The sequence below is a fragment of the Eupeodes corollae genome, chromosome 3 (assembly GCF_945859685.1).
Source record: "Eupeodes corollae chromosome 3, idEupCoro1.1, whole genome shotgun sequence".
Classification (NCBI taxonomy): domain Eukaryota; kingdom Metazoa; phylum Arthropoda; class Insecta; order Diptera; family Syrphidae; genus Eupeodes; species Eupeodes corollae.
In genome coordinates, this window is record NC_079149.1 from 19050845 (window position 1) to 19077980 (window position 27136).

Here is a 27136-nt window from a genome sequence, read left to right on the forward strand (position 1 = left end):
CAAAGGTTTAGTTTGTCCTTTCGTTTGTTAATAAATGTCATTTAAAAAACATCAACACAAATTTCACGTTCGATGCTAAACTAACCTAGAGTAAATGAATTTTAACCTACAAACTACATACTTTGACAGAAACAAACAGTCCAAGCGCTGAATGTAAATTTGACAGTTGAATATTTTATTTTATTTTCTCTAAATTGTTTAAGAATACAAACTATGAAAAGTAAGGTAAAAAATGTTGGAATTTTGTTGTTTTTATATTTTATAACAACAAAAACAATTTTTATAATTCAACTAGCAGACCCGACCACGCGCTGCTGTGGCTGAGTAATAAATTAAGGACTTAATAGACAAAATTGAACACTAATTTACATAACATCTTTTATTTTATTTTATTGATAGATATTTTGATTAACATAAATTAAATAAAATCACAGTTAAAGTTTACTGAAGTGCCAATCGATGAACAATATTTTTGGTCAGCCTGTCTTTTGTCAACACAAATAAACTCGATAGTCTCTCTACACTTGAACAGGCCACGTATAATTGCCCATGAGAGAAACATGGATTCTCTAAGTCTAAGCCGCAAATATACATACATTGTTTGTCCTTGTGATTTGTTAATAGTCATCGCGAAAGCTAAACGGATAGGAAATTGCAGTCTTTTGAAAGGTATTGGAGAATCTGACGGTATCATTTTTTGGTTACCAAACGTGTATAGTTGCATAGTTTAAGGGGGTTCAAATTACGCCAGAAGTATAATCGGTTATCCAATTTTTAACCGAAAATTGTGTTGTGGCATTCCTGATATGTCTAAAAAATTCAAAAATTCAATTGGAAAATTCACAGCCTCGTCTTCATCGACAGTAGCTTCGATTGACTTATACGACATTATATCGCCTGGTAATAATTGTTGTATCTAGTAGTTAATTAGATCTTCATCAACATTTGTTGCTGCCAAAATAGCACGGTTACTGTTGTGATTTAGATAGCTATTTATTATATCTGGGAAGACACTCTCGATCCGATCATTTTTAGTTTCAACAACAGTACAGAAATTGTCTGGCAATCTTATGCATTGGGTATCTTGATTAAATTCCACTTCACCGTTTCCAATATCTAATAGTTGCTGAGAAAATACTCGTGATGTCGGATCATTTTGGAGTTGTACTCGCATGTTTTTTGTTAACCTTAGTGTTTCGACGTTTGTCCATAAAAATGATTGTTTTAAACATGCATTGATTTCAGCAGCAAATATTTTACAATAAAATCAATTAAGGATTTTAATTTTTGATAAAAAACACTCGTGAAGTAATGTAGTGACGATGTATCGACTATTGACCTGGTAATAATAAAGTTTGTATTTCCTAACAATTTGGATTGCACGTAAATGTTATTAACAAATCTGGACGCCCGTAATGGCGGACATAAGTCATCGCCTCCTGAATGTATTCTTGCATGTTTCGTGGACTACGGATGTAGCTTGAAGGTAAAATAACTGCACTGCCGATTTCATTGGTGTTTAAGTTTCCATCGATGTTGCCAACAACAGCATCTCGTAAGTGGATGTATTCCTCTGATCGTAATTTAGCTTGGTTAAACCGAATAAATGGCAAACTTTCGCTTTCAATCTTAGCAAACACATCTACAACGATATCGAAGAATATAATTGTCCTGATTGTGTCTAATCATTAATCGATGCGCGTAGTAATTCATTGAACTAACTTTTTTACTTAATTCATTACCATTGATTGGATCACACTTTTTGATATTGATGTGATATTCATCTTGTCCTTGCCAGAATATCAATGGGTACTGGAGTGAGTCGTAAAAACGGTGTATATCTGAAATTCTACTTACTGTATTATCTCGGTGTGTACTTTAAATAGATCTATTGTCAACTGGATCACCGACCATAATAATAGCAACTTCATCTACGGTTGGCGCATTGAATCTGCCAGCGTGCTCTCCTGATGGTACTTTGTCAGGTTTGATGACAATTTGACAATTGTCATTTTTCAATTGTGATGATACTCTTTTGAACAGTTGAACCAGATGATAACGGTTCTCTAAAAATATTTCAACAATACTACATTTGCTCTCTCTTCTGCTTGTTCAATAAAATTATACTGGCATCGAGTTGTCACACGTTCTTCACAACTGCCCATGAAGTAGATTTGGAGAAATTTTAGATCTTCATTTGGCATTGGCATCAATGATCCAATTTTATGGTACACTTGGCCTTGTATTTTAAATGTTGTTTCAAAATTACGACCATCAGATGAGAGATCGCAAATTTTAGGTTCTCCAAATGATGTCATTTGAAAGCAAGAATTAAACTTTCGTGTCTTACGCAAAAATAATTTTGAATCATTTGAAATGCCAGAAAGTAGTGATTTCAAGGGTTCAGGTGGAGTAGGAAGTAATGGCAATACAACTTTTCCGGATGCACAACACATGCCAGGAGTTTCATTGCGAAATTTTAACGCTTGGCAATACTTATATATTTTATCCATCTCACCGATGATGTTAACTTTGGGATCAGCTGAGTAATTAATGTCTGGTGCATAATTAAACGCCAGACAAATAATTGATTCTCGTGTTAATGCACGGCTGGTCCGTTGACTTTCTCGGTTTCGTTATTTAAATGAATATATGTGTTGTTCACGTGCCGTTCTTGTTCTTGATAAATAGTCTTGTAGATGATTTTCATGCTGTTGCATTGATTCATGTGCACGAATATCTGCTATATGGATTCTTCGAGCTGCATTTCTTTCTTCTCTTTGCTCAACTGATTCGTGTGCTCTTTCAAGACGTCGATGTCTAGCTTTTTTGCTACGGGCATTGTGGAGGTTAGATTTTTTTGGTGGCATTGTACTGAGAATAGGGATTGTTAGTTAAAATTCAATCAAAATAAAAAAAAAAAATATACAATTTTGCAGTCAAGATAACCCTGTTTAAAAATATTGATTGGTGAAATATTCGTTTCCTTGAAGAACAAAAACAGAATAATACAAATTTTATTTCAAAGTCAAAACATATTTCAGTAGATTTTATATAAAGTATTTTTTATTTGCAACATATATGTAAACAATTTAGACCATTACTCGAAATATAAACTATCCTATATCTTAAGTTAGACCAAATTACACATAAAATGCCAACTTTCACCGAAATCGGTTGACTTGGTGAAGAGTTCACTGGGAACATACATGTGACACTGGAATTTTATAGATTTAAAAAAAATCTTTCAACATGACTGTTTTTTGAACCGATTATTTTATTTAAGAGTTGATAAAAGTGAACATTTGTCAGAATAATTTATAACAAAATTTTACAAATGTAAACGAAATTCAGAACTAATCTTAACTAAATAAAACAGACAATTTTAAAAATGATATGTTAAGAAAATGTATTAATGAATTAAGAACTAAAGAAAAGGGGTTCGTTTGTAAAGTATGGTCTAACTGTGTGTAGATCTTCGCGTTCAACAAATGGCGGTATATTTTTTTTTTTTTTTTTTGCAAAATAAACAAATATTACAGCTTTTGCCTATTTCTGTTAAATTAAAAGACTGAGTCGAGTCCACTTACAAAAACAAACCTGTGGCGCAAAATTTTAAACAACATATTGCTAAGTTTTTAATAATTTACTAGTTAGCAATTTGCTATATATTTAGCAATTTACAAAGCGTCTCCAAAATTGTAAACCATTCTTTTCGTTTTGCTAACCAGAAAATTGCTTATTACTAGGGCAACAAAAAATATGTCCTAAAAAACTAGTTTTAAGCGCCTATACTATACCCTTAAAAATTAAATATATGCCCTCAAAATATGCTCAATAAATGTTAAAGATGTTTATAAGAAGCGTTATTTGCTTTAGGAAATTAATTAATAAGAACAATACCAATCAAGAAAAGAAAAATCAAAACTCTTCTTCACTCCAACTTTTTGAAGGTAAATAAAACATCTAAAGAATTTGTTTAATGGTGAAAAGTTCAACTTCACACACATATGTATATTATTTAAGAAAGAAAAAAAAACAAAGCAGATTCATTTTTGAATAAAAGAAATTTTTTAATGTCAGCGATCAGTAAGAAAATGTATTGCAAATTTTTGTTTCAGTAAATAACTAACATTTCACTAAAATTTTTGAAAACTAAGCTTTGTCTGTTTGATCGATAATAATTTGTATATGTACATGTGTTTGAATGCTAAAACTTCAGCATTTGTATATTGTTCTGCTATGGATTTCAGTCTTGACAAAGCCATTGCAATTATTTTTAGTTTTTTGAAGCCACATTTTTTCCATTACTTGTTCTATTTTTCTCTTCATTGATTTCGCAGCCTTGCAATTAATGCTGTAGATTATCTTCACCGCATCGCTTATAATTTGTGTGCTGGATTTTGCGATGAACCACGTGATTCAATTTTTGAAATTGATGTTAATAGAAGCCCATACCTTGATGCCAAAAGAAGCATAAACAATCATAAGAATGTTTTCAAAATGCTTGGCGTCCAGGTTCTATGTCTCTAAGAGTTTTCACTCTGGATGGAGCTTTCAAAAACACTTTTTTTCCATTTGCTATAAAGCGGTCAATGTCAGCATATTCACTTCTAATTTTTTGACATACTCGGTGAAGTCCATGTGCGAGGCATGTAACATGTATATTTTTGGATAGAAAACTTGAATAGCTTGTGTAAGTTTTACCATATACGGAGCACCATCTGATACAAAAAAGTAAGATCGAGTCTTTGTTAAAATCTTCACCCAGAATTCTAACCGAATCATCGAAGAGCCGGACGATGATGGTTGAGTGATTTGTCATTTCCAGTTGAGCTACATTTAATACAAATGTTTCTTTCTGTATCCAAAATTCGAATGATAACATTTTCAACATATTTGTTTTTTGCGTCTGTTGTCTCGCCCATAAAAATCTTTGTATTTTGTTTTTGATTGCATCGATTGTATTTTTGTACAAATTGTATACATATTTTTAGCGAAGGGTTGTTTCTGAAGGATTTTTGTGCTCGGTATATTTTTCCAAAAAAGAACAAAATGTGTACCCCACAAAAGCACAACACATATCTCTTTCGAAGTCTGTATGTTTTGAATCACTCAAGGATTGTCCAAAAAACTATTGCGTTTCATTCTTTATTCCTATTAATGCTTTGTTTTTGATTTCTTGCCCTTGCAAAAAAATAAAAATATACAATAATATGCCTTTTGAATGCAAATATGGAAAAATACGCATTTTCAGTGAAATATTCAAAAATATGGCCTAACAGATGACGTTTAAAAGACGCAGAATTTAATGAAACGCATTTTTATCACAGTCTCGTTTTAATAATGATGTTAACAAAAAATATGTTTGAACATATTTTTATTTGCCCTACTAATTACCTTTTATTAAAAAAACAAACATCCAAACATGTCTAAAAAGTGACATTTCATGAAAGTTAACAAAGCAAACACACTTAAACGGACCTATTAATTGGAACTCCTACTGTTGACTGGACCATTCCATCCATCTGCTCGTAATAAATAATTTTACAGATATCATATATGTAGATTTTAATTTTAGCAAATTGTTAATGGATAGTAACGTAAATTAGGCAAACCATCTTTTAAGCTTAGTAAATTGCTAAAAATGGCTTTAACATTCCATTAAATCGCTATAAACTTGCACCTATGTTATTATTTCGGCTGAGCTTACATTTTACATTTCTTATATTCGCACAAATGTTTTGTAGGACAAAACAAACATTAAAAACATTTAATTTTTGCACGTTAGTTAGTTTGAATATAATAATTTTTAAACTTTTTGAGTTTATTCGTTACATACAAAAATACAAATCTTTCTTCTATCCTCCGTTGAGATGGTATTTGTAATGCGTGTAAATTATTATACTTCACACTAATGATTATTTTACCTTACTGAGAACCATAAAAGAAAACAAATCATTTAAATTAAAATTATTGCACCCGTTTTTTGGAATACTTACAAAAATTCAAGAACGCGAATCACCTTAAAACCTTAAATGTCCAACTATAATAGATTTGACACGTCAAATCGAGTGTCTGTCACATAATCTATTATGACATCTTAGGAATTTTCGTTAAGTTTCGGTAATTCCGTTTAAAATGTATTTAAAATGTATGAGACATCTATTCAAGTGACTCAAAGGTTAAGCACATTTCAAATTTTAAACACATTCGAAATTAAAATTTCGTTTGACATTTGTCGAAGTAACATACCATTAAGAAATTATAATTTTTTTTACTAAAACTTGTGAAAACGTTATCCCTAAATTCAATTATGAATGTTATGCATACTTTGTCGATACAAAAGTTGAAGCCAATGTATCAGGCGTTCACTTCTTTGACAGACAGTTCTTTGTCCATATGTTAAAGAAACCGAACAAAGCTTTTTTCTTATGTTTCAATCAAATGAACACATTAACTATCACCATTAATTTTAAACTTCTCTTTTCTATATTCCCCACGTTTTGTTATCAAACAAAATTAAGTTTATTCAAGAGAAATTACAACTTAACTTATCTTATCTTTCAACCAAATGAACACCAGATAGGTACGAGGTTTCACATTGTTTTTAGTCATCGGTTCCTCAATGTAGGTGAATAAGTCTCTAGTATTAAATTAACCTCGGAACTGAAATCGAAAATTCTTTCAACGAAAAAAAAAATGAATCAATTTCCTATGTCGACCCGGTGAATTTTTCTTTCTACAACACTCACTAAACAAACAAAAATGGACGCCCGTGACGGCAGCCCATCACATATTCTCGGTCTTCCTATTCGAAGTCATACGCGTATTTATGTTTCCTATCTCATTCCATCGTGTGCTGAGTTATTTGTTTACATTGTGCAATTTTGTGCCGATTGTGCTGTGTCCTTTCAACATTTTCGCTATGGTCAAGCATTTTATGGATGGATTACATTGATGTTGATTTTAGCGCCACCTGTATTGTGTTTTATATTTGTCATGACATCAGCTGAGCAATGGTCTAATCCAAGACATAAAAATAAAATAAAATTTATCGGATTCCAAATTTTGAGTTTGTTGTTATTTCCGATTGCTGCAGCTTACAGGTAAAGAAATACACAACAACAAAAACTATAGTTGTAAAAAGTGACTCAATTTATTGTTATGACAAACAAATAATAATAAAGCTTGCCGCCGCGTTGTGGATTATACAAAATGAGTGTGTTCATGATAAGATTGTCGATAGAGGGTGGGGATTTGTTATGGTTTGATTAGGGTACTAGTGACAGTGACATTTAAAAGGTTGTGCAAATGTTTACACCGTCACTGAAAAATTGTTTTGAGTATTTGTCAAAACATATGATTTTTGTTAACAATAATACAAATTAAAGCCAACTTGTATAAAAATACAACCTAAATCACGTTTTTATCTCAGCTGGTTCACACGCACCTATTTTCATTTCTCTTAAAATCCTCGATTTTGATTCTAGGGACCCAAAAAAGTTTCTAATTTTTGTGATTTCGTGGTCTTTACTTGTTAAATGTCAAACAAGACAGCTCCAAAAGTGACAGCTGATTTAATATCTGGCTTTTTGTTTCCATTTTTAATGATTTCGTAGTCTTTACTTGTTAAATGTCAAAGATCGCAGTTTCAAAAGTGACAGCTGACCAAATATGTGGCTATTTTTTCCCTTTTAGTGATTTAGTAATATTTGCTTGTAAAATAGCCAATACGACAGTTCATGCAAAAGTGACAGCTGACCAAATATGGAACTCTTTTTTAATTAAATGATTTCATTATTTATTTTGAAAACAAAAGTTAATCTCCATTGCATTGTGACTTTAATTATTATTAAACACAAATATAATTTTTCATATTCATAATCGATGTATTCATTGTTATTTATTCATACAGATTTTCCCGTCGTATATTTTGGTCAATTGAAGCACTCTTCCATGACAACGATGACATCGAACGCATGCATTGCCTCACCAAAGCCGGGGAATGTTCAACATGTGAATTATATCATCTCATACAAGCCTACGCCCAATCAGCTCCACAAATCATCCTCCAATTATACCACATGTTATCTCAGGATCTCTTTCGGAATTACAATACAAGTAGGTAAAACAATTTTAACTCCCTTGTGGCCTTTTAAATAAAATACCTTCACCTTAAACAAGTATGTAGGGAATGTTCAAAAGCAGAGTACAAAAAAATACCTGTAGTTCGAAAACATATCTCTTGAGGTTTTCAGAAACACGAAATCGATTAAACATTAAAGATAAATTCATTCAACTGAAAGACACCGATTTATCGCAAACAAAAAATACAGGATATAAAATGAGGAACGAAAAGCGGATATCAATAGTTTGAACGGGAGGGAATTTGTTGTATTAACCGGAAGTTCCGTCAAGCATTTTAAATTGAATTTTGTTCTTAGAAACGTACGACACGTAAATGTGCCTCCAAAAATATTGGCGAATAAGTTAGCTAATGACTCGTTATAATTATTATTAGTATTATTCCTGCAAACTTTTCATCTAGATTTGCTTGAAGCTTTAAACAAAATTTAAGTTTTTTCTTCCTATTTTGTCTATATGTGCGGAGTAGAAACACAAAAAATCTATTATGCACATTGTAGTAAAGTCCAGAAAAACAACAGCTAACATAATTTTCCATTTGTTTTTATTTTGATATTCTAAGAATTTATGTCGACGTCCATATTTCTGAGAAATCAAAATTTCCCACAATCCCATATCAATGTCAATGACAACAATTTGTGCAAATTAAAAGTAATGAATTGTCTTTTTCAGAACAAAAATAAATCGATGGTATAAAATATATTTTATTCATGCCACAAACATGCGATATTAATACAAACATGTTTTTAAGTGTAGTTTTATGATGGTTATAAAATTAGATATTTAAATCAATTCAGAACGAAAAAGGGGTCATAAATTTCTATTTTGTATTCTTCTTTTATATGTCGACCTACAGCATAAACCGCTGGATCTACCTTTTTTTAAACCAATTAGATGATCTTCGTCCTTTGCTCTATGCTCTATGCTCTATGCTCTATGCTCTATGCTCTATGCTCTATGCTCTATGCTCTATGCTCTATGCTCTATGCTCTATGCTCTATGCTCTATGCTCTATGCTCTATGCTCTATGCTCTATGCTCTATGCTCTATGCTCTATGCTCTATGCTCTATGCTCTATGCTCTATGCTCTATGCTCTATGCTCTATGCTCTATGCTCTATGCTCTATGCTCTATGCTCTATGCTCTATGCTCTATGCTCTATGCTCTATGCTCTATGCTCTATGCTCTATGCTCTATGCTCTATGCTCTATGCTCTATGCTCTATGCTCTATGCTCTATGCTGTATGCTGTATGCTCTATGCTCTATGCTCTATGCTCTATGCTCTATGCTCTATGCTCTATGCTCTATGCTCTATGCTCTATGCTCTATGCTCTATGCTCTATGCTCTATGCTCTATGCTCTATGCTCTATGATCTATGCTCTATGCTCTATGCTCTATGCTCTATGCTCTATGCTCTATGCTCTATGCTCTATGCTCTATGCTCTATGCTCTATGCTCTATGCTCTATGCTCTATGCTCTATGCTCTATGCTCTATGCTCTATGCTCTATGCTCTATGCTCTATGCTCTATGCTCTATGCTCTATGCTCTATGCTCTATGCTCTATGCTCTATGCTCTATGCTGTATGCTGTATGCTCTATGCTCTATGCTCTATGCTCTATGCTCTATGCTCTATGCTCTATGCTCTATGCTCTATGCTCTATGCTCTATGCTCTATGCTCTATGCTCTATGCTCTATGCTCTATGATCTATGCTCTATGCTCTATGCTCTATGCTCTATGCTCTATGCTCTATGCTCTATGCTCTATGCTCTATGCTCTATGCTCTATGCTCTATGCTCTATGCTCTATGCTCTATGCTCTATGCTCTATGCTCTATGCTCTATGCTCTATGCTCTATGCTCTATGCTCTATGCTCTATGCTCTATGCTCTATGCTCTATGCTCTATGCTCTATGCTCTATGCTCTATGCTCTATGCTCTATGCTCTATGCTCTATGCTCTATGCTCTATGCTCTATGCTCTATGCTCTATGCTCTATGCTCTATGCTCTATGCTCTATGCTCTATGCTCTATGCTCTATGCTCTATGCTCTATGCTCTATGCTCTATGCTGTATGCTCTATGCTCTATGCTCTATGCTCTATGCTCTATGCTCTATGCTCTATGCTCTATGCTCTATGCTCTATGCTCTATGCTCTATGCTCTATGCTCTATGCTCTATGCTCTATGCTCTATGCTCTATGCTCTATGCTCTATGCTCTATGCTCTATGCTCTATGCTCTATGCTCTATGCTCTATGCTCTATGATCTATGCTCTATGATCTATGATCTATGATCTATACACTATAAGTTAAGGACTCAAAACACTTATCGTTAAGAGTTTTTAGATACGGCCCTGAATCAACATAAATATTTAAAAACCATGTTCGTTAAAGCCTTTGTGGTGCGAGCAGGAAGCCCATACATAACCACCTGACCTTCCTCGTCTGTGCACTGGATCTTAATTGCGTGCATAATACAAATTTATTTAAAAATAAAACCAACCAAAAACGAAAACGCAACGTTTGTAAGCAGCCCGGCCGCACATTAAAAAAAGTCAAAATAAGCTTTCATATTTCTTCATACTTAAACAACAAGTACGTTACGGACATTATTACATTTTTATTTTATTTATTAATATTCACTTCAAGGACATTCCAAAGAATATTGGTTTATATTAAAATGGCACCATATACGAATATTATAAAATAAGGCATTCAAGAGCGCCCTCTGTGAGCCAAATACATATATGTATGTACATATGTGTAAAATCAAGTCGTTCCATTTCAAAGAACTAACTTCGTAGCTTCCTTTAAAATAAGCCTTTGAAAAGGGACACAATCACGAATATCCTTAAAACCTGAAGTTATTTCATTTTTGAAACACTATACAAAGGAGTAGTTTATGGATAACATTTATGTTTATTTTCTATCTCTGATTATAATCTTAGAAAATTATGTTTAATTATCCTGGGTAGGTTACCAAATTTAACCCTGATGAGAATTGGTTTTCAAAGTTCTATACAATAATATAAGAGTATATACTTTTGGCTTTCATCTAACTAATTATGTTGTTTAATTTAGAGATGATCATTATTTTTGTCTGTCTGATGGGAAAGTTTAGTAATTGGGTTAAAATAAAATTAGTTTTCGTACATGAGACAGAGGGGATACCGAAATACAAAAGGCAAGAGAATTGGGATTAATTCGTATATGCATAGGAATAGTTACGTTACGTTTGTTACGATGTTTGTATATAAACATTTTATAGATAATAGTTTAAAGCAAAACATTATAACTAACTTAATCCGAGTTGATTATGTAGGAAATTTAATCCTCAATAGAAGCTTATTTAGATTAGTATTTTTGACGACCTATGGATACATATTACATATACCTTTAGTAACTCTGGATATTTTATTCAATGTTATTTGATATTTGATATTTATTTATTTGTATGTCAGCTGTACATCAAGTTAAACTTTTAAATAGTAAAGGATATAAAACATTGATTTAAGATACAAGTAACAAAAGAAATATTTACAAACGTGTGAGAACAAAATTAACAAAAAATTAATTAAAATTAATTATACATTAAAAATGAACTAAGATTAAGAATTAAAGATTTCAGAATTCAGTTCAAGTTTAAGAAATATTCAAAACAAATTGCTTGAAACTTTCTGTTTTTTTGATTCTAGACTTCATGTGACTGGGAAGGCCATTCCACAGTTTAACAGCATGAACTAAAAATTGCCTGCGCAATGTCAAACAGGTAAAGGTGGACGAGCAAAATAAAATGGAACAGCTAGAAACACAAAAATTAAGTCTGTCACATAGATAACTTGGAGTCATTTTAACAAAAAATTTGAAGAGTAAAATACAACAACTATATATTTGAAAAAAAGCTGACAAGCTTGAAAAGGGACATGGTCGAACCAACAAAGGTTAAAATCAAACAGAGATATTGCATTAAATGCCACCTTTAGTGTGTGAGCTGATTGAGAATCAAGATCAGCAAACAGCTCACACCCGTATGTGATCTCAGATTTAATTTAATATGGGTAGGTAGTACGGATTTAGTAACAGATAGTCCTCTAAGTGAAGCATAAATCTTTGACACAACTGTATCGACATGGTTAATCCAAGATAACCTGTTGTTAAAAACCAAACCTAAATTTCTAACTTGGGCAACATATTCAATAATACAATTATTCAACATAACGGGAGGGAAATTATTTGAATTTGTTTTATTTATTGAAATTGGAAGAGCTTTGGTTTTTCCAGGATTGAGTTTAAGTCCGTTTCATGTCGACCAATCATATATTGCCTGTAAATCAATGTTCATTTTAGATATTGCATCCTTAAGCATCATCTCAGGAAAACTTATTTATAATTGGACATCATCTGCATAGATATGAAACTGACAGTAAGACAAAACAGAGGACAAATCATTATTGAACAATGAAAACAGTAAAGGTCCAAGGATTGATCCTTGGGGAACACCATTATTAACAGGGATGAACGGGAACATTCTACCATTACAAGACACGGCTTGCATACGATTGGTCAAATATGAGTAAATAAGTATTTTAGTTGTGTCAGAGAAGCTAAATAGGGTCGTCAATTTATCACAAAGATGATTATGGTTTGCACAGTCAAATGCCTTTGAAAAGTCAAGTAAGGGTATCACAGTTGTAAATTTAATGTCTAAACTCTAAAGCATGTCTTATGTCATCAGATACGTTGAGTTAAGCTGAAACACAACTATGTCCAGGCCGAAATCCAGATTGCAAAGGATTTAATAATTGCTTGTCTTTAATATAATATTTTATCTGGATACTTATCAGACTTTCAAAAACTTTAGATAGAAAAGATAGGATAGCCTTCGGTCTTTATTTCTTCTTCTTTCCTCGTTTTAGGATAGATATAATTTTCTATGTCTTCCATACGATGGGATATGAAGATGTCATTAGAATGGTGTTGAATATGTGCGTTATGTGGGAAAGTAGGAAGGGTAAGGGGATTTTAATAAAGTCAGGATAAATATTGTTAAGCCCGGTGCATTTAGATTTTATGGAGAAAATCGCTTTACCTATCTGATAATCATCTACGGCACTTACCGAAAAGGTGTTAGTAGCATCATTCTCTGCACGTCTAGAAGATATTTCACAGAATTGGGTTTGTGAAGTAGAGAATTTAACATTCAAACCTTCCAAATCAATATCATCATCACAAGATTGAACATCTTTTCTCAAACCAATATTCTTAACTTCCTTCCAAAAAAATTTGACTACCGATCTGAGTTTAACTTTTTGTTATAAAATTTATATTTCTCAATTTTTATCAAATTTGTTACAGACGTCATGCAACGTCGGACATCTTTAGCCTTAAGTATATCCGCAGAGAGCCAAGGACAACTTCGACATTTTATATGACACATTTTTAGTTTAACATGTTTGTTAAAAAGATCTTTAATTACTGATGTAAAGTATTCAATTTAATAGTTTACGTTAGATGTTTTGTAAATTGAATGAAACTCCATCGACTTACATTCGTTAAATAAGTTTTCAACATTAATATTAGGAAAATCACGATACTGCAAAGAGTGCTGCGATTTTTTTTTATCGAAATTTAAGTCTAGCGTTGAAAATATAAGCCACTGATATAAAAACACAAGGATGGATAATTGACTAAAACATTTAAGAAAATTTTCATCACTAGTAAGGAAAACATCAATCAACGATGGCGCAGAGTTAGGAAAGAAGTGAGTTGGTTCAGTAATATTAATAAAGGAGAGTCCTAGGGAATTCATTGATGTTTTAAAACAATTTGTAAAGGTTGAAAAAGATTAATATTATTTAAATCAGCACAAATAAAAAGGTTTGGTACGCGAGAACACATTTCTTCAACAATCGGTATAGCGATGCGTGGTGGCATATAAATAGTATCAACGCTACACTTATTATCACGCTTAAATATATCTAAAGTAATACTCACATGAATCGGTACCATCTGAACATTTAACATGACAAGATCAAATATAACTTTTAACAAAGATAGCGACACCTCCTCCCGTTGAGCGAATTCGGTCAGGTCGATATGGTTTCTTAAAACCTTTCAGAGAAAACAGATTATGGATGGCTGAGAGTTGTAAGTCACTATGTTCTAGTTCTCAACGGACCTTAGCGTCACCTAATTTTGTTTTCTATTTTTCAATTTGAACTTGTGTTGTGCTCTACCATTTTCAAAAACAAACGCCCCATCCACGTCCAATTCCATCGCCAACCCAAAAAACTGCACCAAAATTAGGTACAAATCCTTCTATTTTCCGAATACCAAATGCGACAATTCTGTTCTCACAGATTTTTTAACGTAGGATCGATTAAGAAAAACCTTCACAACAACTGAAATCTACGATACCGTGCCTTCTTATCTTAGCCTGTCTTTTAAATTCTGCACTATTCTAAGAATTTAAACAGTACGGATGATGATTCCTGTGTGAAAAAGGAATAAGCATGCAAAAAACTGTGTAGTCGTTTCTGGAACAACTAGTTCTAAAGATCCAAGTATAATCGACTAACCTGTGTTATGTTAAAACTACGGACTAAGGCAGCAATTATACTCAGCATTTCTCGAGTGACGCAAACGGTTTCAATTCTTCACTTCACCAATTTTTAACAGCTAAATTTTGAACATCATTTCACTATATTACCGACCCATAAGTTGCTTCATGAGACTTTAATTTTGCAAAGCATGACATTCAAAGTTCTTACAATTTTTGCAGTGAATTTCAATAACTTCAACGCCTTCAGTTCATTTTTAGTAATGACGTAGGATCTACCTGTCAAATGTCAAAAATTGGCAGCTGCTCAAAAAGAGGTCTGTTTAGAATGAAACCTCTTATAAATTTCATATTTATTAAAATGTTTCAATCAAATATGTTAATTAGCCGAATCACCCCTTCTTATTATGTTTTTCGCTTAGTTTTCTAAGAATATTCAAATTAAAATTCGCTTTGAATTCCTCAAGTCAATTTAACCACTCTTAACAACTCAATCAAGTTTTTAATTTTCTGCTTTTTTTTCATTTTTGTTACAGCAACAGTCCAAGCCATCAGTTTAATATTTGCTGCAATCGATTTGGCAGCCATCACCGTCACCTATCAACGTTTCGAGAGCCAAAAACTTGCCGGTCGTCCCTATCCGTGGGCAGTTCCCAAACAAATTGAAATACAGAAGCAGCGCCTCCTAGCTGCTGAGCTACTTAAAAAAGAACAAGAACGTCAACGACGTGAATCGGAACGGAAAATATCCGATTTTCCAGAAAGTGCTAAAATAATGGAGAATTTTAAATTGCGTCATAGTGGCGAAGAAAATTCTTCCAACACCACCACTTACAAGACTTTCAACAAAGAAAAACAAAATGATTCACCACTTGATATCCATGTCATCGGTCACGACGAAGTAGACAATAATGGCGTGAATACCGAACTTTTTGATGCTCGTTCACTCGGTACACCGACGAATTCCACAGACGACGAAAAAATCCAATCGAATAGCCCAAAGCTCCTTAAGTATTTCCCAAGCCAGGCAACCGTGGTGAATGTGAATGCAATTGAAGTCATCAATGATATTGTACCGGAGACTCCACCACCTTCCTTGCCGCCGCCGGAACTTCGTACTCAGACTTCAACGACATCAGACTCTGCAGCAAGAAATCGATTATCCGCTATGGCAAATAGGATTTCTACTTTCAGGGACATGCTGTGGCTTAATGCTCAGCTATACATAACGGAAAACGTGCCACGACCTCCAAAAATGCTAACCACACGTTTATTGGAAGACAAACCTCCCGAGGATGGCAGGGATGTGCCACCCAGCTTTCAACCACCATCACCACCACCACCACCATCGTCGTCGTCGTTGTCTAACACTCAGCCTCACGATGAAACTGACTTCTTCATCCCTCGACAATATAAAATCATCAAAGGTATCGAGCAGGACGACTTTGCTGCCAAATCGGTCGCCTTTCTCGGGTGGTTGGCCTTCATTTGCATGCGAATGTTAGCCCTATCAACCTTCTGTGTCTTCTTTACACGGGCCTTCCTCATTCTAATTGGGGCTCATTACGTGCTCATGCTGTTTTGGTTGTCGCTCGAATCCAAATTCCAGGACAAACTTAACAGGACACTTTTCTATCTGCTCCTGGCGTATGTTTATGTATTTGTAATTCTTGAGTTCCGGATAAAATTCCGAAACATTCGGGTGTGGTATGTGGGCTTCTTTGTTGTCACAATGGCTGAAAATTTGGTGATGACATTAAGCTGGTGGTTGTTTGGGGAATTCGAGTCGTGGTGGTTTGGATTCATGTACGATGGGATTATTTATAGTGGAATTATATTCTCCGTCACGTTAATTGTTTATTATTGTATCCTAAGGCCCAGAGAGGTTATCTATCTTTTACCGGAAGATCTAAAAGTAGAAGAAGGTTGTAGAGAAGGACCTAGAGAAAACATATAAAATTGATTTCTTTTCTAAAGCTGTTCGTTCGTTTCCATATGGAATTTCTGAGAAAAAGCTATCTTCCTTCAACAATAAGGTTCACCTTCGATGGCATTTGAATAGAAGCTGCTCCGGGAAAAAATTAAATATATTCTGGGAAAGTTGCAAACAATCTTATCTTTCATTCTAAAGGTTAGCATAACGAAAGGAAGATGCAAATATTAATTCTGAGTGCATTTCATCCATGTATCTATTTATATAGTTCGTAAGGATTAAATTGAATAAAAGTTGTTGCACAGGAACATCTTAATGTTTTGTATGAACTTACACGTACACTCTTTATTATTCAAGCTTCAATGGAGGTAGAGAAAACCGCATCATCACGAAAGACTTCAATTAAGTTTAACTAAGAACTTTATGAAAATGTCAAGAAATATAACTTTGGTCAATTGTGAAATATAAATATGAATATAAATAAATGATTTGAATGACTAAGTTGTTACTTAAGGAAACAGATCAAAGATCGTAGAGCATAGAGCATAGAGCATAGAGCATAGAGCATAGAGCATAGAGCATAGAGCATAGAGCATAGAGCATAGAGCATAGAGCATAGAGCATAGAGCATAGAGCATAGAGCATAGAGCATAGAGCATAGAGCATAGAGCATAGAGCATAGAGCATAGAGCATAGAGCATAGAGCATAGAGCACAGACCATAGAGCACAATTAGTGAGTTTTATAAAAGTTTTGGACGAATGAAGGCTACTTCATCCATCGTCGTAGAAATCCTAAGCACCTTGCAGCATTTTTGGCGATTTCGAATATGTGATCATTCCATAGGAAGTGATCTGTGATACTCATACTGAGCACTGAAGGTTGATTAGTTAGGGGCATTAGGGGTGGGTTACGCTTCAACGACCCATCGAACAAAACTGTCGAGATCGGAATTAAATGGGCTTATCATAAACACGTTTCCGTTGAAGTTCCACATCCGAATGACAACTGTTTCAATATAGAAACGAATATAAAAAACTGAGCGTACTTTCGTCAGCGAAATAATTTAATGGGTTAAAAGTGGAAGACAAGAGATCGATATTGAATGTAAGGAAGAGAGTTGATAACAAAACAGAGCCCTGGAGGGCACGAGCATTTATTTTAAGAGTTTCAGATTTTTAACCATCCAATACAACTTTGTTCGAAATGTAGTTTCTAACCCAAAGAAGAAGAGATAAGAGAGCTTGGTGATGGACTCTATCAAATTGCTTCGCAGTATCAAGTATAATAATCTTACTTTCTCCAAAACGATGTTAAGATTTGTTCCACTGTTTAGTGAGATAAACCATGAGAGCACCATTGTACCTATTGCTATACGAAAGCCATACTGTCGGTCATTCAGAAGCTTCCGTTTTTCGAGATATTTCTTAAGCTGATTATTAATCATCATTTCTATGACCTTGGAAATAAGGGACGTGAGTGCTATTGGACGATAGATGGAGGGGGATTAGGATTCGACTTTTTAGGGACAGGCTGAAGAAATGCTGTTTTCCATCCGCTCGGAAAGAGACCTGTAGAGTAGTCAATATGGAAAAGTAGTTTTACCAGTGTTGAAGAACACCTCTTAAGAACTACTAAGGGATACTATCCGGGACAGTGGATTTGTGTATGTCAAGGTCTTTCAGTACTCTTGCAACTTGCAAAGATTCATCCCGTACAATCGTTTAAGCTCTCAAGAACAGAAGGACTAGTGGGACACTCTCTGGTAGCATCAAATTAACAGCAAACTCTGCTGCAAGCAAAGTGGCTTTATCAATCGAGCTTACATAGGGAGTGTCAATATGGTCTTGTCTTTGGTGCATTGTAGTACTTTTTGCCTTAATTTCTGGTCATGCAAAAAGTTGGTTCGTCGAATATGACCGTTGCAGGCAATTCTAGCGTGTTTGAACCTATTCCGGTTTCCCTAAGTGGGGTTGGCTTTATAAAAACGGAAATTCACATCTGTATACAGCTCGAATCAAATCATAAGCTCTCTTTGGGTTTCATAGATTTTACCCTATTCTGGATAATACTTCTAATTCTCCCAAAGATTTCAATTTGTAATAATATTTGCGCTAGAATCCACGTTACTATCGAGGAAGCATGGTGACCAGTTAAAATTACTGAAGAATTTATTACCTACCCAGTTAACTTTCTCTTATTGTCATACTGTCCTCATAGAAGTTTTTTTTTTAACTGCGTTCTAATGACATGACAAATTTTCAGATACGTTACAATGGCCAGAGGTAAGAATTAGTTCTTATCTACTCGTCTTGCCTGATGAGGAAAAAATAATATAGGTCCTTGAAAAAATATGTAGACAGGTATTAGTCTGTTCGCCAAAAGACATCGTTTGTCCTATTCACAAAGTTCCATGTGCCAAGACTATTGTCAATACCAACCTTTCTTTTAGGTATATATTCTGTATTTTTTGTATTTCTTTCCTGTCATCATCATCATGTTTTGTGAACAATCCATACAATGTCCTTCAATAGGATTCATAGGAAAGGAAACGTTTCTATCAAGCATTACGAGTAATTACCTCAAAAAGGCATCTGATGCCTTTGTCGGCACCGCCGCCGCCACGTCCTCATCGGCGACGACCGCATTATCCCATTCTCTTAAAAACAAAAAAATATTCATCAGCATCATTAATTACCTTATATAAGTTGTTATTGTTGGCCTAGGGCAAAGTCAAAGACCGGAGTAGCTCTTTCCCAGAATATGCGAGCTTACTTCCGGAAAAGTTGCTATAATATGTCCTTTTACGGCCAAACATTCGATAAAAACAACATCAACAGACGAGGATGCGGTCATGAACTTAATTAAAATTCAAGCATCATTCCTGTAATATTTTTCTGTAATCACCAACGGTTTTCTCGTAATTTTGTTGTTGTTTTTTTCCGTATTTCATTTATCCGAAATATCGTAATAAGGACATTGTGACAGTGGTGAGTTGTGTGATAAATAGTTCAATGCGGAATATTATGCGGTTAAGAATTAAGAGATAATCTCATTATCAGGCACACTGCAGGTGCTTGGTCCTTGGAACAAGGTTATGGTATTTAAGTCAAGGCCCTATCATGAAGAATTATTTTAAACGGAACAATTATCTGAGAGACATTTATTATTTTGATAAATGAAGATTAAACATGCTTTCAAAAAAATCTGCATTAAAACAAAATATCAAGATATCCTTTAAAAGAGTACTTTGGATTTCAGTTTACAATTATTAACAGTAATGTTTCAGATTTAATTATGAGAGAAAAATTCTGTCTTAAGTCGACAAAAGAGCGATTTTTATCGGGTTTTACAAAAATTATGACAAAATATTAAGAACTAAATTTTACTGTTTTGCTTTTATTCTATGAAACAAAATCTAGTGTAGGCTTAAGATACCACATACCTCATATATATCAGACTCAAAAGGGGTTATGACTACCCTTAGGATGTTTAAAGTTGAACCACAGTGTGAGATTTACTTAAACAGAGAAGTATTTAAAAGGAAATATATATGGTCTTAAGGTTTAAAACGAATTGTATAAAGCATTCCGGATTCTTGATGTACGGCTTAAAAAGGAATATCTATAATTAGCAGTGCGTCCAAAATTAAGCTCAATGATGAAATATAAATCTAAAAAGTAAATCTAAATTTTCAGTCAAAAACAAATCAGTTCTGAAAATTCTAACTTAAGGTTAGAAAATTTGTACCTGAAAATTTAATGGATTTTAATCGAATCATAAACACAAACATTTAACCCAAGAATCACCACAAATCTAATACCATACATATTTTATCTAAAAACAAGCAATGTCCTTTTTATTATTTATTTTCGTACTTCGTATTTTCAATTTAATCTTTTTTGCAAATTGGATTCGAATCAGGTCAAGACAACAACATTCTAAAAATCAGACACATACAAATGTCTGTCAAAAAAAAAAAATAACTATAAAAACAATATATTTCTATCCCTATAACCTTTAAAGTTAACCCTTATCCCTTTGAAAGCCTTATATTATATTAACACCCCAAGAAATTAACTCACATAGCTTTAGGTTAAGGTGAGGATTTAAGGGTTAATGGTATTTTCAAACCTTTACAAATATGCCGTACAGGTTCATTGAATGTCAAATTAACACATTCCTGTATTTCAATATATTTCTCATCAATGTCTCGTATATTCTTGTTAATAGAATTCATTGAATTTTAATATTTGGTATAGATGCCTATTAAAATAATTCCATTGGTCTAATGTCAATTTAAACCTGATGAGATTACACATATGAATTTAATAATTTGTTTAGTCTGGGAATTCTTTGTATGAAAAATCATTAAGAACATTTAATTTATTTAGCAGTCAACTTTAATTGATGTTCAGATAGAAATGGGACAAAAGTGTTATAAGGTTTCTACGAGATATTTGGAGCTCAGGCTTGTAAGGAGCAGTTATGTGGGTCTGCCCTTGGAGTTAAATCAAATAACTGGTTCTTCAGGTTGAAGGTCGTGCGTCATGGTGGCTTCCTGATCACTTAAAGAGAAACTAGTAGCATGGCACCAACACGCTTCGGATACAGACAGATTTACTGTTGAGAGCTCAATCAAACGATTTAAGGAAAACGAACTTCGAATATGCACATGGAATGTCAAGCATCAAGCATATATTACCACCATTCAGAAAAGGCGATAGGATAGGCCGGGCAAAAAGATAAAGAAAAACTGCGATATTTAGTATAGTGACTGCTATAGAGAAAACCAACAACGCTTATTTGGATGCGGTTTTCTCATTGAAGCCAGACTTAGGCAATGAGTCTTGAGCTATAGGTGCATCAACGAGCGCTTCATGACCATCCGCATCAAGACTAAGTTCGGCAATATTAGCCTGATATGCGCGCACGCCCTCACAGAAGAGAAGGATTTCAACACCAAAGATATGTTCTTCGAGCTCTTACACAAAACATATGAGCAGTGTCCTTGCTACGATATTCAAATGGTCCTAGACTTCTCTGGTGGAATAATCGGAAAAAACAGTCTGCAGGACAATGCTTCCGTAACGGCTTCAGGCTCATACATTTTGCTGCGGGCGAAACATCATGGTAGCCAGTACACGTTTCCCACACCTCAACATCCACAAAGGAACTTGGAGTTCTCTAGATCAATCTATTGTCAACCAGATTGACCATATTGCGATCGAAGCCAGAAACGCTTCCAGCATCATGGATGTTCGAACTTTCCGAGGAGCTAATATCGGCTCGGACCAGAACCTCGTTGTAGCCAAGTAAGAACTCCGGGTTTCCAGACCCAAGGCAAAACAAGGAGATGGGAAACAATAAGATACAACGTCGAACGTCTGCAATCGCAAGAGATCGCAAAATCCTTCTCCGACCGAGTTACAAGTAACCTCTCTCGAAGTTCCCTGCCGCCAACACAAAGTATCGAAAACCAGTGGCAACATTGACAAGATGTAATCAGAGAAGCCGATTCTGATGTGCTGGGTTTCAAGCAACCACCAACCCCTGGTTTGATGAGGAATTTCAGCAGGCAAATGCCAAACAACAGGCACGCAAAGTGGCGCTGCATAAAAGCTGCTCATGAAATCTATGAGCAGAAGAGGCGAGAGGAACACCGACTTCTCAGAAGGAAAAAGAGAGTGCAGAGAAGCGTTCGGTCGAAGATGTTGAGAGGTTTAAAAGCAGGAATGAAGTTCCAAAGTTTTATGAACAGGTGAATCGAAATCCACAAGTACATAAACCTATAACCAAAGGCTCCAAAGACGAAAGTGAAAACATCATAGTTTAACTCCAGTCAATTCTCAGGATATGGAAGGACCACTTCTGATGACTTCATAACAGTGCTGACACGACAAACCGAATTCCGTTATGGACGACTAAAGCCAACAATGCTGAAGTCTAACTAAGCCGCTGGAGCAGATGGCTTGACTGCCGAACTCTTCAAAGCAGCTAGTGATAATTTGGTTAGTAAGACATGGTCGGAAGAAAGCATGCCCGATGAAATACTAGAACTTAACATAAGTATTGATTGCCCGATACTAAAAAAGAAGACCCTCTTAACTGTTGGAGGCATCATTTTTCTTGCCGTAATACGTCTAAAGCCCGTCGTCAAAACCTGATACGTCCTAATCAGTTTTCTTTAAGACACTCGATCAAATATCACATTACGGCAGATCCTGGAAAATACCCAAGAAAATCAAAAATCAAACCCAAGATCTTTTCATCGATTTCAAGGCCGCGTATGACTGAATCTACAGAGGCCAGCTATATAGAGCCATTTCTAGTTTGGGAATCTCTGCCAAACCCATCCATGTAGAATCGCGCTGTTCCATAAAGGTTGGGACAAATTTAATAGAACCTTTCGATGTCAGAAAAGGCTTTAGACAAGGTTATGCACTGTCCTGCGATTGCTTTAACACTTTGGCCTTGAAAGAATAGTCCAGAGCTCACACGGCAACAAAAGTGGCACTTTCTTTCTAAATTATTTCCAATTGCCGATATATGCTGATGATATTGACAAAATTGGAAGAACTCAGCGTGATGTCAATGGGGCTTTTGTGAATATTGAGGCAGAGCCGGCAAAATGTGTTTAGCGGTTAATGAGGGCAAAACAAAGTATATTCTGTCGTCAAGAAAGGACCTTCAAAAACATTGTTAAAGTTCAAAACGTCACCATCAACAGACGTAACTTGGAAGTAGTTAAAGACTTAGTCTACTTATATAAGACCCTCACTATCCCCGTCCTGCCATAGGGTGAAGAAACATGGACCATGACAAAAGTGCAGACGAAATCATCTTGGGTCGTTTCGAAAAAAAAGTTCTTTGCGTGATCTGCGGTGCCGTACGCGCTGTACAGCGATGTAGACTTAGCCAGAAGAATGAAAGCCCAGAAACTGAGATTGCCAGGTTATGTAGAGCCCATGGAAATTACTGCTCCGGTTGGAAAAATCTTCGAATTCACGCCTGGAGTACAGCGCAGTAGAAGAAGACCGAGGATCAAGTGGCGCGCACAAGTGAAAAGTGACCTCATCCATCCTATGACCTATGGACCGAGCTAGATGGAGAAGTTTTTTGGGTGAGGCCCTAGTTTACATATTAAGTAAGTAAGTCAACTTTTATTAAGGATTCCAGTTGGAAGGTCTGTCATTTGACACCCGTCAGACCAAGCTGTCATTTAAAGTGTCATAAGGTTAAATGTTTGACATTTTGAAGTGATTTTTTAAATCTTTCATTAAATAAAACTCATGATTCCAATTAAATATTTACTTAACTCCTAAGCACAATTTATTTTACATAAAATAATTATTTTTAATTTTGATTTTCTTTTCTAGAACTACGATTCATACCATGATTTCTTCATCCAAGCACTCTTCCGACATGGTTCCTTCAAAACGACAAAAGATTCCTTATTTTTGTCTCGTCTACTCGGAACCAAGACTTCATTGTTTGATCTTTTGGTTGAATACTTTGCATTACCTTCAATTATCGATACTTTATCTCTGGCATTCGTGCTTGGATGCGTAATGGAAGCTCTTCTGCCGAACTTGGCTAGTTTCTTGGAAGAACCAACGTTTTCGAAACTTTCCTGCTTCGCTTTAAGTTCGCCGATTGGTGGTGCCACCGTAGTTTGACCATGTCGAGAAGTTCGACGTTTCTGAGGTGTCTTGTTATTTAAGTTCATATTTTCCCTCCCCTTGGCCTTAGACGCTGGCGTTTGTTGAGTCAAAGTGTCGACAAGTCTTTTCGGTGGTGTTCTTTCTCGTATTTGATAGTTATACTGTGCTCGACGGTACTCTGGCTGGTGGGTCAATGGCAGTGTTGGATCGATCTCGACATAACGATTTGGTGAGCTTGATTTGAATTTTCTTCGTGGTGATGTGTTTTTTTGAAGGCGGATGGATGAAGTAGCCTTCTTGACAACTGGTCGAGATCTTGGAAAATCCAAATAAGTACTACGATATTCCGGATTGAATTCAAGTTTTCCCTTGAGACGCAGATAGGGCTCACGACATTTTCCTCTTTCGGGCTTGTCCTTAACTTGGGGATCACGAAAACTTTCAAAATATTCGGGGACGTCTTTGGTGAATTCCCCTCTCGGATGGAGGTGATCCTGAGTCTTGAGAGGCTTCTCCACAGTAATCTTGAGTGGGTTTTTGAATTTTTCTCGATATTCTGGAACTTCGTTGGAGCATGACACTTCTCCCGATATTGTTAAATTGTCGGCTTTCTTTATGGGAGCACTTTTGGAATAGCTGTCGTACATTCTATAGTTGTCCTGATACTCTGGGATACCCTTGAAGTCACCATGGATCTTAATATGACTCAACTGGGGTATGGAGTGAGCTTTCTCGATTCGAAATTCGACATATTGACGTCGATATTCTGATGGAGCGAACGATGATCCCCCCTCCATGCTCAATTGGGTTTTCGTTCGAGAAGCCATCAATTCCCTCTTTGGACGATTGTCTAATGCAGTTACTGATTTGGTGGTTTTATCATCTTCAGAAACCTTAAAGGCTTCTCGGGGTAATATAGATGCTGTTCGATCAACCATAGGATACGAAATAAATGATGATCGATACTCTCCGAGAGTCATCTCAGTCTCACCAATGAAATGTAGAGATTCGGGATTTTTAATGGGATATACTCGGCAGCTTAAAGTTTAAGAAAAAAGAAAATTTTGAAAAACGGTAGTAAGTTCAAAAATCTAAGAGATATTTATTTATACCTTTGGATATCTTCTTGAGAATATGGAAGATATTGTGATTGTTGTTCGGACTTTGTGTTCATTGAACCTTCAAGATGCAATGAGGTGGATCTTCTTAACAAACATCGGCTAGATGGTGTTTGTTTTGGTATACAAAATTTCTTCGTATATTCTGATTTGAAGCAGCTAAATGGAAGCACTGGTTCATCTTCGTTATATAAACAAATTGTACTGCGAGTATGAGAATCTAGATATTTAAAAAATAAGTTAAACATTTCATAATCTCTTTAAAACGAAAAAGTAACAACCCCACCTGGTGGCTTTTTACGTCTGTAATATTTTAGATCGTCAACTGAAACATGCTCGTGAATATGGCGAATGAAAAACCGATCAATTGACAAAGATGCATCTTCGAAAAATAATTAAGAAGATTAAACTGTGTAACTTAAAGAAGAAAGAATATGAAAATAAGTGAACCTGTTAAGTCGGGCTCCGATATTGATCTGTTCCAATCGAAATCAACCGTTCGGTTATTCTTTGATCTGAAAAAAAAGATGGATTTAAATTTTAATATCTTACTAATTAAATTTTCTTACAATAAATGTTTTCATACAATTTATTATGACAAGGCATTTGCCGTCTGGCAGATTGACAAATATTATATCTTGGAGTGTTAAGCTAGGTTATAAGAATTTGGTTTGATTGATCATCTCATTTAACTTCTCTACGAAATGAAAACTATCTTCACTCTCCCTTTCGAAACTACTACGAACAGGATGGCTTCACAATTTGATGTGTTGGCAATGCTTTAAGTAAAATTGTGATTTAAACTTCCCGCTAGACTTGCCCACTTTTATTATCTTGGATAGCTTTATGAACTACCTTCCTAACCAAACGGGACTCAGACATCTTGAAGGCATTCAGAAAGGGCAGTTTCAATGTTTTAGTGAAAAGAGGAGACAGTCTTGTTTCTAACATGATAATGTTATTTAGCGAGTTCGATGGTAGACGAAATATTTTCTTAAATTAGTGTGAAATACTTTTTAAGATTGTTATACTTCTTGAAAAAGCATACTTGACAGCCATACAGAAGTATACTTTGAGGAACCACTTCAAACACTTAAAATTTGTTACTATGCTCAATGTCCAAATTTCTTGGAAAGATAACTCCAAGGTATGTGTATTCACTGACACCGTAAATATTTTCACCGTTATACGGTTATTTTTCATTCGGGGCATTTCAACCTCCACCTTTTTTAAAAGTTCATAACTTTGGACTTTTGTGTGTTAACATTTAAGTTCCATAAACTAGAGTAGGTGGTGGAATAATCTGTTATTCATGAGTTGAAAAGTTTCTGGGGAATAAGCAAACATAATTATATCATCCGGCGAAGTCGACGCCACCCAGGAAAGAAGTCAATTAGGTTATTGATAAAAAGCGAAAATGTACAACTCTGCCTCACTCCTATTGTTGTTGAGAACCAGTCAGAAAGTACCGCACAGTTCCACACTGCCAACTGAGTTCTTTTGTACAACTCTCCGAGCACTCGACCAAATTTGACTGATACTCCTAAATCACAAAACTTCTAAAGTTAAGCTAACTTATAAATTGTGCCGAAATCTGCTTTGAAGTCGACGAAAAAAACATAAAGTTTTTTTATTTTACTTGCTAAAGCTCTCCGCTACACTTCTAAGAATGAAAAAATTATCAATGATGGAGTAACCTAATCTAAAAGAC

The 27136-nt window shown here is 34.9% G+C and overlaps 2 protein-coding genes across 2 annotated transcripts in view; one reads left to right on the forward strand and one right to left on the reverse strand.

Annotated features, from left to right (window-relative positions):
• The first annotated feature begins 6609 nt into the window (after positions 1–6609).
• On the forward strand, positions 6610–16977 carry LOC129952654 (uncharacterized). Its single transcript, XM_056065399.1, has 3 exons — positions 6610–7109; positions 7919–8124; positions 15248–16977. Exons 1-3 carry the CDS (start codon positions 6769–6771, stop codon positions 16666–16668), a joined length of 1968 nt encoding a protein of 655 aa, XP_055921374.1. The 5' UTR covers positions 6610–6768; the 3' UTR covers positions 16669–16977.
• A 6962-nt stretch (positions 16978–23939) lies between these two features.
• LOC129951997 (uncharacterized) overlaps positions 23940–27136 on the reverse strand; it is a 55215-nt gene continuing 52018 nt past the window's right edge. The window contains exons 2-5 of the mRNA XM_056064407.1: positions 25876–25940; positions 25712–25807; positions 25420–25645; positions 23940–25345 (exon numbers count right to left, since the gene is read on the reverse strand). Coding sequence (XP_055920382.1) covers positions 24025–25345; positions 25420–25645; positions 25712–25807; positions 25876–25940 — 1708 coding nt within the window. The 3' untranslated portion in view covers positions 23940–24024. The remainder of the gene's footprint in view (positions 25346–25419; positions 25646–25711; positions 25808–25875; positions 25941–27136) is intronic.